This window comes from Dipodomys ordii, unplaced genomic scaffold (assembly GCF_000151885.1).
Source record: "Dipodomys ordii isolate 6190 unplaced genomic scaffold, Dord_2.0 Scaffold5, whole genome shotgun sequence".
NCBI classification, from domain to species: domain Eukaryota; kingdom Metazoa; phylum Chordata; class Mammalia; order Rodentia; family Heteromyidae; genus Dipodomys; species Dipodomys ordii.
Window position 1 is genome coordinate 30617939 of NW_012267221.1, and position 12568 is coordinate 30630506.

Sequence of the window (12568 nt, forward strand, 5' to 3'; positions counted from 1 at the left end):
AAGGAAATTTTTTTAATGTCCTAAATCCATATTGATTTGAACACTTAGTTCTTTGAAGTTTTTGTCTGCTATGACTACTGCAGATGTCCCAACAGCAGCTGACCCAGCAATCCCTACTCCCACCAAAAGAGGAGAGGACTTGGACGCCCCTTTGAGTTGTGACAAGTCCTCCATCTAGATTAAAATGGTTCATCTTTCTTTCCCCACTGTAGATGTATACTTGAGGAATGGCTTAGACCAATACACAGAGAGTTCCCCCTTTTTGACTTTCTAGCAAATCAGAGGCCACACAGTTAACTCTTTCGTGAATATCAACCAAGTAGTCTCTGGAGCTTGATAATAATGTTTTTGGTTTGTTACTCGATATATGCAGGGTAGCATAGCAAGTATCTGCATAGGGATATTTCTTTAGGTCATAGTTGGATAAGGTAACACAGGTTCCCTGACCTTATAGGTCCCCCAAGGTGATTTAGGGATGATCCTAATTACAACCTGGTAATTACGCTCCTGTTAAGTTTTACAGGAGTGAGGGTCTGGTTAGTCTAAACTCCTGTGTAGTAGTAGATGAAGAATGCTCTGGAGAAACTAGGAATCCATGAATCATTCCTCAGTATAATGAAGGCTATGTATATAACAAACCTACAGCCAGCATTGTACTTAATGGTAAAAAGTTAAAATCATTTCCTCTAAAATCAGGAATGAGACAAGGATCCTTGCTCTCTCCACTACTTTTCATTATTGTATTGGAATTCCTAGCCAGAGCAATAAGGCAAGAGACAAACATAAAAGGGATCCAAATAGGGAAAGAAGTAAAACTCTCCTTCTTTGCAGATGACATGTCCTGTATTTTAAGAAGCCCACAAGTCTATGGGATTACTTGAGCTGATCCAACACTTTGGCAAAGTAGCAGGGTATAAAATTAACCCACAAAAATCAGTAGCTTTTCTGTATGCCAACAATGAGAAGAGTGAGTCTGAAATCAGAAAAGCAACTTTATTTGTAATAGCTTTAAAAAAATAAAATACCTAGGAATAAATTTAATCAAAGAGGTAAAGGATTTCTATGATGAAAACTTTAATAAACTAAAAAAGGAAATTAAAGCAGATTTAAAGAAGTGGATAAACCTCTTCTGCTCCTGGATAGGGAGAATTAACATCATGAAAATGATAATACTGCCCAAAGCGATCTACAAATTCAATGTATTACCATCAATATACCAACAACATTCTTTAATGAAATAGAAGAAGCAATCCAAAAATTCATATGGGATAATAGAAGACCCTAAATAGCAAAAACAATCTTTAGCAGGAAGAACAGTCTTGGAGGAATATCAATACCAGATTTCAAACTATATTATAAAGTTGTCGTTAATAAAAATACCTTCATACTGGCACATGAACAGGCCTGAGGACCAATGAAATAGAATTGAAAACCCAGACATGATCCCACAGACCTATGGCCACTTAATCTTTGATAAGGGAGCCAAAACTGTCAGATGGAAGAAAGACAGCCTCTTCAGTAAATGGTGCTGGCAGAATTGGCTATATACATGTAGAAAACTAACATTAGATCCTTATATATAACACCGCACCAGAATCAACTCCAAATGGATCAAAGACCTTGTGGTAAGAGCAGATACACTGAAAACACTACAGGAAGAAAAGGGGCTATGCTAAGGCTCCTTGGCACAGGTCAAAACTTCTTAACTAAAGATCCCAAAACACAACAAATAAAAGAAAGTCTGGATAAATGGGATCAAATTAAGCTGCAGAGCTTCTGCATGGAAAATGCTAACAAGATAAATAGAAAGCTCATAGACTGGGAAAAGAGCTTTACTAGCTATAAATAGACAAGGGCCTTATATCAAAAATATACCTAGAGCTCAAAAAATTAACCCACCAATAAAATGCTTAAAGAAACAACCCCCCATTAATAAGTGGGCTAAAGAATTAAAAAGACTTCTGTGGAGAGGAAATAAGAATGGCCAAAAGATGTTCAACATCTCTGGCCATAAAAGAAGTGCAAATCAAAACAACATTGAGATTCTACTTCACCCCAGTTAGAATGGCCATTATCAAGAGAACAAATAATAATGGATGCTAGTGGGGATATGGCCAAAAGGGAAAACTACTACACTGTTGGTGGGAGTGTAAACAGGTTCAATTACTCTAGAAAGCAATATGGAGGTTCCTCCAAAAACTAAAATTAGAACTCCCCTACTATCCAGTAATCCCACTCCTGGGCATTTACCCAAATGATCACAAATAAGACCACACTAAAGCTACCAGCACAACTATATTCAGGGCACCATATTTACCATAGCTAAGATATGGAACCAACTCAGTAGAAGAATGGATCAAGAAAATATGATATATATCATATATATGATCATATATACACACATATATACATATACACACACACAAAATAGAATTCTATGCTTCCATTAGAAAGAGTAACATCACCCCATTTGTAAGGAAATGGAAAAAAATCATATTAAGTAAGCCAGACCCAAAGAAACATAGGCTCCGTGGTTTCCCTCATTTGTAACAATTAGTACACCTATAGGACAGTCCTAGCAGAGAATCACAATAGCTCACTAGACATGTTTGCATAACCATAGAAAATGATGCTAATTGAAATGAACTCAGATTCAGAAACAAAAGGATTTTTAATTGTTGTTGTTCTTTACTGTCTGAAATTTTTTCTTTCTTTTTTTTTCTTTTACCCTTTGGGATATCATTGTAGTCACTATGTTGATTCTGTTACCCTGTGTCTTGTATATATTTTTATCTGATTTGGGGAAGGGAAAGGGAATAACAAAATGGTGAAACAAAGGACAGATGATGAACCAATTCAATAGTGATACTGACAAAACACTAAGTTGGAAATGATCTCTACAACCTGGGGCGGGGGTGGTCGGGGGAGAGGGAAACTGGGAGGAAAATGAGGGAGGGGTAACAATGTTCAACAAGAAATGTACTTAGGGCTGGGAATGTGGCTCAGTAGTAGAGTGCCTGCCTAGCATGCATGAAGCCCTGGGTCGATTCCTCAGTACCACATAACAGAAAAGCTGGAAGTGGTACTCTGGCTCAAGTAGTAGAGAGGCTCAGGGATAAAGCCTAGGCTCTGAGTTCAAGCCCAGGACTGGCAAAAAAAAAAGAAACCTGTTTATTACTTTACTTATGTAACTGTAACTCTTCTAACATCATCTTTATAACAAAATAACATTAAATTAAAATTAAGAAATAAATGGAGAAATGTTGGAGGGCCAATAGGAAGGGTGAAAAATAAAAGATGGTGATAAATAATAAATCCAATAGAAGAATATTATATATAATGCAATAATATATATTTTCTATTCAGAGAGAATATTATAAAGTATTATACACAGCACAATATATATAGAGAAAATATATACACAGAATATATATGTCATTAAAGTACATAGACCAATACATATATGTCAATGTATGAATGCATGTTAGTATATTACAATAGATGATGCATGACATATATGGCACACATGACATATGTCATGTCATGTGTGGCATTTATATGACATGTGTGATATACGATGCTCATGTGACACATGTGGCATGTATGACATATGAACAAGATGTGTCATATGCAGCATATATGTGCCATGCATGTGAGAGATGACATATATGTGACATACATTTATGTCAATAAAGAATAATATTTTAAATCAATGTATATTATATATATTTGATCAGTGTCTATTATATTCATGTTATAAATATCCCATTGATATTCCTTTGTACAATTCCTCTATGCTAATACTATTTTTTAAACGAAAATGAAAAATAACCCTATTTTTTGGATCTCCAAATACTTGGGGACTTTCTGCTCCACTTTCTGTAATTAATATCTAGTTTTATTCCACAGTTATTTGAGAGCATATTTGATTTGATTTCTTTTGTGTGTGTGTGTCTGTTGTGGGGCCTGAACTCAAGGCCTGGGCTCTGTCCCTCAGCTCTTCAGCTCAAGGCTAGCACTCTACCATTTGAGCTGCAATGCCACTTCCAGCTTTTTCTGCTTATGTGGTGCTGAGGAATAAAACCCAGGGCCTCATGCATGCAAAGCAAACAATCTACTACTTACCCACCTTCCCAGCCCTGATTTCTATTTTTTTTAACTTGTTAAAATGTGGTTTCTAGTGGAGAAATTATCTACAGTAATGGTTCTGCTGAGTTTGATGATGATTTGTGTCTGCTATTATTTTATAAAATACTCTGCAAATATTCAATTAATTCAGTTAATTGGTGGTTCTCCAGTCTAAATGTGCCTTCACTCATTTTATTTTTTTAATATTTTTATTGTAAAGATGCTGTACAGAGGGGTTGCAGTTACATGAGTAAGGTAATGAGTGCATTTCCTATGGAGCATTGTTACTTCATCCTTTGTCTTTCCAGTACCATCTCTTCCCTTCATTTTTCTTCTACCTGCTGGCTCTTTCAGTTACTAACTGGGATGTTGAAATGTTTAGGTATTATAAGGAATCAATCTTTTGTAGTTCTGTCATTTTTTCTCACACATTTGGTAGTTTATTGGGCACAGGTGAATTAAAGCCTTTTACATCTTCTTGCATATGTATGTATACATATTAATTTTTATCATGAAATGTCTCTTTTTAATTTGTGATTATTTTGTTGCTCTATAGTCTGATTTGCTTGAAATTAATAGAGGCTTTCCAGCTCTGTTCTATTTTTAAAAAATGAACTCCAATATAACTTTTGTATCTTTCTGAGTAAGTACATTAGAAAATGAATGGACTTTATTCTCTAATTAGTAAGTTAAGACTGATAAAATAGCTTGCCAAATAAGCCTGAAGGAGAAAATTAGAAAATTCTTTCAATATTCAAAGCCAAAGACTTTTGGGGGGAAAAAGAATAATTTTTTTTCTTTTAGAGAAGTTCTTTATGTATATTTTTAAAAAGATAGCTGATTCAGAGAATAATGTTCATGGGAAATTCCTGATGTGAAAAAAATAAAAACAGATTCTGGCTCATCATATGTTTTCTAGCTATGACTTCACAACTCTAAACTTTTCTTCCTGATTTTTATAGCTCCATTCCATTTATTTCAAGATACTGTATTATTGAGAACCTGCTATTATTTATCCTGCAGAAGTTTGTCATATGTTACTGGTTTTTCATCATTAGCTTAACATTTTTTCAGAAAACAAGTAAACAAGGGGCAACACTGTCATTTTTTCAAGTCATCGGGTCTGGTTTTGCCTGGAGGAAAATCAAACACTATGAGTTTGCATTCAGTAAAGGTAATAGACACAGGAAAGGAGTCCAGCAGTCTAATTCCCCTGAACAACTAACAATTTAACCAAATGAATACCAGGAAGCGGAAGCATTTTTGTCAAGGGTCGGGGAGGTAAAGAAGCACGGGGACAGACGAATAGATTGAAAAGGGATAGGAAAATGTAGTCTCTATATTCCTTGTACTTATGTAAAAATGGACTTGAAGTTGTTAGACGAAAAGTCTCAAATTTCCATACTTACTTACATCATCTTTTCAGGCAAGAAAAGAGTATAATAGAAAATATGTAAGGTACATTTCTTTAATACAGTAAAAATCACCTTTTGACAAAATTCTTATCAATTTTTCATTTGATTTATTTCTATTCTTTCCCCACTTTTTCTTCAACTTTCCAACATCCTACCAAAACAGATGATACCAAATACCAAATAAGCCATGATATTTTCCATCAAATGATTTATTTAGCAATCATATATAATAGGAAATACTGAGAATTACAGCATAAGAAAATTACAGCGTAATAAAAACACAAGAATTGTAATCATGTTAAAAATTAAATAAAAGAAGTTCTAGTTAAAGGAAAGGGCAATATATACATAAAGAGAGAGATACAGATATATGTGGTAGCTGTGGATGGAATTGCAAAGTAGGATTCTTAAGAAAAGCAAACCAAAGCCTGCAGTGTCTTTTCAGAACAACTCAATGTTTGTGTCTGCTGAAGCCATGGGCACAGGCAAACTTCAGTATAACTTCTTGCTAATAAATGCCAAGAATAGCTGTCTTTTACAGAGAAAAGGAAAGATAGAATGAGGAGGAAGAAGAAAAAAGAAGATAAGTAATGTGGAAGACAGAAAAGAGAAGAGTATCAGGAACATAATCTATGTGTCAAGCTGAGTGACAACTGAAGAAGTAAGGTCTTTTCCCCACTCCCACAAGTTCAGTTATTGCACTCTGAGTCACAGAACCAGAAAATTAGACTAAAGCCCCAAAGTAGGAATTTATGAACTCTTGTATTCCTCTATATTTTTATAACAAAGTACAGAGATCATAAAATATACATAACAACAAAGTGAATGTGTTTCTATGCCATTTGAGAAGCCGTGTTTCAATTTATTCCTCTCAGGAGTGTGTACAGTCACAGAAAGACCACTGGCTCAAACAGCAACAAAAGGAATCCGACTTCCAAGATACACTCTGTTTTAAATACAGAACATTTTCTAGATGGCCAATAGCTTGGTCTTTAAAAAGACACCAAAGGCAATAGTTACAGTTTCTCCATTAATATAGAAATAAAAAGTCTGTTTTAAAGGGCAGAAAAGTCACCATGTAATATATTTCTATAAATTTTCCCCACCACATTTTAATAGATCCATCTTTACTGCTTACATTTAAAATATCAATTGTGTTGTTATGTCTATGATACAATTCAATGACTTAGCTGTGCTCTGCACAAGATTCAGATGCAACTAAAGCTAAGGATTTTATTCACAGAACATTTAAACGCAGTTTATTTAGTGTACACACAAAATGTATCTTAAATTACAATGATGCATACTTGAATATGCATACCTGAATATGGCTTACACATGAAAAGAATCTCACCACTCAGTCTTAAAAGCTTCTGGTTTTATCTGTCTCTAAAATATTGCTTAGCATCATGGGACCTGGGAAGGAAGGCAGTATAAGAGGCAACTCATGAGGATCGGTTGGGCCTACTTCCTTCTTTATTGAACTTCCTTCATTGAACTGATGGCTGGTCTCTGTTTACCCCACCCAAGCAAGGCCTACCTTTGATGAGAACAAATGTACTTACTCTCAGAATTATTTTATTTTACATTGAAAACCTACCACACCAATTGTACTTGATTTTTCTTGTTACTTAAAGAAGTACGGGTAGTTACTCAGTCTGGGCAAGGGAACGATTTAGCACATGCTCAGCAAAAGGGACAAGGAAGCAAGCCCTCTGAGACTGGAGTTTTGTTCTGTTAGTAAAAAACTCACACAAATAATAATTTTCTAGACAGGAAAGTATTGGCTTCCATTTCCACAAACAGTTTTGCTCATGCACACACGCACACAATACATAAGCACACATACACATATACTTCTCATTTTTATGCCCTGTCCTATGAAATATAACTTTTTTGCATCAAAATGGGATCAGCACCCCAGAAAAAAATTCCATTCTCACTTTGTCTCTGTCTTCAAAAATGGCTAATGCTCCTTGTAATGGTGGACTGATGATTATGTGGCTTGTGCTGTGACCATAATCATGTAGGTGATGAAAGCCCAGGACAGACACAAGGTGATCTGCTGGTCGCAGGAGAAGGTCACAGATAAAGATTGCAGGACTGCTTCCCAGCTTGAGAATTACAATGAGATGTCCATTAATTCACTGGGCCACAGCTATGATGCATCACTGTTGCCTTGAGATGTCAAAAACAGCAACCGAGCAGCCGCAACTCTTATTTTGTTCCCATGAATTCAAAATAAAGATACTTTCAATAGCCTGTTTCCTCATCTTGGAAAAAAACGATTCTTTTTCTTAATTTTTCTGTTGTTCTTTTACTGAAGACCTCAGAAATTTAATAGTTACAGCATTCTGTATAGGACAGTACCAGAAGTATATTTTAAACTGTTCCATCTGTACATGTATTGTACAGTCACTATGATGGGTTAAAAGTGGTGAAAACTTTGTAACTTCCAACGTGTGTCTTCAAAATTTATCTGGCATGGTAGAAGAAGGCCAAATTATGGAGGTAAAAACAATAGTAGAAGTGCTGACCAAAAACTCCAATCACAAGTTGAGAGAACGTATTTGGCCAGTTACTAACTTCAAATTTATGTCCTTATTCCTTGAAATGGCCTGAGCCAATTGTATGTTTGAAAGAGAAGAATAGAGTTTTTGTGGAAAGTCCAGGGTTTCAGTGTTTGCCATGCCGCTTTCATTATCCTGAAATAAAAAGAAATATCAGAGAAAGGACTGGGGTTGATGGTAGAGGATTCAAAGTTCCAGTTAGGTAACAGGAGCAAGTTTAAGATATTTCTGGGACAACAAATTGACCATAGTAATCACTCTGTTTCATATCCTTGAAATTTTCATGGTTTGAAGCCAGCACCTTCAGGAGTGTCTGTCAGACTCTAACATCCACAAAACCATCCTAAAAGCTGAAAGTGGCACTGTGGCTCAAATGGTGCTACCTTGAGCAAAAGAAACTTAAGGACAGCGCCCAGGCCCTGAGTTCAAGACTTAAGACTGTCATAAAAAATAATGAATGAGAGGGAGAGAGAAGGGGGGCGAGGGAGGGAGGGAGAGAGAGAGAGAAAGGGAGAGAGAGAGAAGATGAGAGTTAGGGAAGGAAGGAAGGAAGGAAGGAAGGAAGGAAGGAAGGAAGGAAAGAAGGAAGGAAGAAAAGAAGGAAGGAAGGAAGGAAGGAAAGAAGGAAGGAAGAAAAGAAGGAAGGAAGGAAGGAAGGAAGGAAGGAAGGGAGAAAAAGAAAAATGCTACTGTATGTGGTATTATTTTTATTTCTTAAAGTATAGAATATTCTGGCTTAGATATTCCTTAGGAAAGAAGTGTGCTTAATTTCATGTTGCTCACTTTTCTAATGATTTATTTGTGAACATCTTTGCTTTTCCTAAAATATATTTCAAGGGCTTATACTGTATGCCCAGCACCCAAGGAGACTTCTGAAATGCCTGGATTTTCAAAGATTATAAATGGATAATCTAGATGGACAATATGAAGAGGAAATATGAGACTATGTTATAATTAATAAATTGGAGATGAGTGTTAGTTGCTGAAGAACCACTTTATGGCTTTATTTCTTTCAAAGCTTCATATATAAAACAGAAATTAAAACCTCTGGCTATGAAATTGTTGGAAAGACTGTGATAACACATGTAAGATGTTTACCATAGTTACAGTCATATATGTGTCCTTGTAAGTCAAGGATACTGCAGAAGAAATTATCTCAAAAGCATATCACACTTGAACTCTTTAATGCCCAGAGTTGAAAAGGTGATGATAACACTGAAAAGGTCTGGTTTGGTACCCTCGGCATCTTACCTTGTCCTCATTGCTACCCTAACATCAAGGTCTAGTGGAGAACTTGGGTTTTGTTTCTTACCTGTTATTGTTTCTAGGAGATATTAAAGCATCTTCACTGAACATGTACACCTCTCCTTTCTGCCTATTCCTCTTTGTTAGACTCAAGATCGTGTTTTTCAATTTTAATAGACATAAATATAAATGTATTAAAATTTAGAACTCTAAGGCATCATTCTCTGTTAATAATTTGGTAGACTGAAGGCAAGTCTTAGAAATTGAACCCATAACACATATATCTACAAATAGTAGTGAATATAGTATTCGTTTTGTATCATATGCTGTGTCCAATATATCAGCAGGCATACATATTCATATTTCCTACATGAAACACCGAAACCAATGTGAAACAGTTGTATTTTCTGCATGAAAAAGAAAAAGAAATAACCCACCTATATACAAGAGTTTATTCTCTTTAAGATTAAAATATTAGCTTCAGTAAATGCATTTTTATTTATATTTAAAGTGTATCTGTTAAAGTTTTACCACAGAAGATCAAAGATAAAAAAATCTTTTTAAAAAAATATTCTAACATTGGGTACTGATAATTTGCATCAGTAATATTAGCTACTCAGAAAGCTGAGATCTGAGGATCATAGTTCAAAGCCAGCCCAGGCAGGAAAGTTCTGAGGCTCTTATATTCAATGAAACAGGAAAAAAAGAAAAGCTAGAAGCAAAGGTCTTGTTTAAGTCATAGAACACAATCTTGATTGAAAAAACTATGTGATAGTACCCATGCACTGAATTCAAGCCCCAGAACTAGCACACACACACACACACACACACACACACACACACACACACACACACACACACACACACACAAACACATACACACAATCTAGGTATGATAACTTTACTTCTAAGGATACTCTAACAACCACTCATTTTAGAAATTGGGTTTGTTCCCCAAGATAAGGACTCAAATGTTTTTTCTTTCTTGTGATTGTTTTTAACATATTTATAAGATGATTTCTTTGTTGCTTTGTATGTCCCTCCCTCACGGTATAACCCCTGTTTTCACTGTACTTGATATTGGTATAATTTGTGGAAGGGAAGGGAAAAAAACAAATTGTTTAGATAGGGATACAGGTGGACCCATTGCAACAATGAGATGTATAAGACATTACATCAAAAGCGAACTTCACAATTTTGGCTGGAGAGTGGGGGACTGGGAAGTGGGAAGGGGAGGGGAGGGGAGAGGAGAAAGGATAGGAAGGGGAAACAAAGGAGGAGGCAACAATGCTTGATAAGAAATGTACTCATTACCTTGTCCATGTAATTGTAACCCCTCTGTACGGTATTTTCACAATTAACAAAAAAAGGAAGAAACTGGGTTTGTTGTCAATAAAATCAATTACCTTTCACATTTAAAATGACAGAAGCTTTTAAGGTATTTAGTATCTATGGATGTGTGTCAGCTTGCTTTTCTTCGGCATTTACTGAATCTTCTGTGCTCTTATGAAGATCAGGCTCACCTAAAAATAAAATAAAAGAGACAAGACAAAAATTAGTCTTTGAACATGATTCAGATGAGGTTGGGAGATTCCGCAACTGGTACAATGTTGAAGACTGGATAAAATAATTTTCTGGTGATCAGTTAACATCTGAAACTATAATTTAGTCTAGGAATATGCAAACGAATTACACAGATATATTTAGATGTTTATTAAATCATGTGTGAAATTATTCTGAGTTTTCCTCAATATTGTTAATAAAAATGAATTCTTTAAAAAGCTCCAATGATCAGTACCTTTATCACTGATGAGTTTCAATGAATATAAAACAAATTAAAACAAATGAGAAGAGATTAGAAATATTTCAACTAAAATAATCTGCTGTAAGAAACTAATGGAATTTATGATCTTAGAACCACTCAAGTTCAATATACGTCTCATAGAATAGTAAAACATTAGCATAGAAAATATTCTAGTACTTCTTGAGAAATTGTAGAAGATGGATCACCATTATAAAGTTGTAGAGGATTAGTCAAAATTGAAATGATAAAACAAAATGTTCAGATAAGAATCTTATTATACAAGATATAAATTTAACAAAATAATTAGAAATTAAATTGTTGAGTCAATTACTGAAAATACCTTACTAATTTAAAAACTATTTATATATGAAAGAAGGCTTTTTTGTCTGAAATTTGATTGAGAATATTTTAGCAATTATACTTTTCAGGAGTTAACTCTGAGACAATTCTTCCAACGTATATTGTGAGACTGTGAAAACTCAGTTGAAGGAAGTTTTTACTGAAGTTGTATAATTAGCAAGCATATATAATTTATAAGGAAAAATCACAAAGCAAATGTTATTTGTGATTTTTATTATTATTACAGTCTCACCTATTGTCTTTTTAAAATATACCTAATGAATCCAGAACCCAGTGTCTCATGCCTGTAATCCTGCCTACCCAGCAGGCTGAGATCTGAGAACTGCAGTTTGAATTGCAGTCTGGGCAGAAAAGTCCTTGATTAACCAGCAAAAAGCCAGAAGAAGAGCTGTAACTAACTCAAATGGTAGAACTAGCCTTGAGAATAAATGCACAGGGATAGATCTCAGGCCCTAATTTCAAACCTCAGGATCAGCACAAATAAAATAATATAAAAATAATAAAAATATACTCTGTGAGGTAATCATCTGTTTTAGCATCAAAATGTCAAGTAGTCTCATAATTTTCTTATCATTCTTAGATAATAAACATCTTGTAGCTATAGATTTTTACCAGACTACAAGAGGGACCCATGATTGAAAAATTCTTGAATCCAACTCCCAGTGGCTCATGCCTGTAATCCTGGCTACTTGGGAGACTGAAATCAACAGGGTTGAGACTGCTAGGGTAGAAAAGTTTCCAAGACTCTTGTTAAACCATAGCTGGATACGGTGGCATGTACCTAATTTCCAGGCCCCCTCAGACTCTGTGGCTTGGAATATCATGGTTTCAGGCCAGCCCAGGCAGAAATGTCCACAGGCTCCATCTCCATAAAAAGAAGCTAGATGCAGTTAGTGAGTTGGGCCTGTGATTCCAGCAATGATGGGAAAGGAGACTCTATCTAAAAAAATAGCAGCAAAAAGAGGGCTCGAGTAGTAGAGGACAGACCCTAAGATCACCTCAATAGCTCCAAAAAGTAAAAATAAAATCACGTGGATTTCTAAACT

General features: G+C 35.2%; 1 protein-coding gene across 1 annotated transcript in view; it reads right to left on the reverse strand.

The window, feature by feature from the left end:
* Positions 1-5736: 5736 nt before the first annotated feature.
* Positions 5737-12568, reverse strand: part of Pde1a (phosphodiesterase 1A, calmodulin-dependent) — a 223373-nt gene continuing 216541 nt past the window's right edge. Inside the window, exons 14-15 of the mRNA XM_013030653.1 lie at positions 10765-10881; positions 5737-8248 (exon numbers count right to left, since the gene is read on the reverse strand). Coding sequence (XP_012886107.1) covers positions 10808-10881 — 74 coding nt within the window. The 3' untranslated portion in view covers positions 5737-8248; positions 10765-10807. The remainder of the gene's footprint in view (positions 8249-10764; positions 10882-12568) is intronic.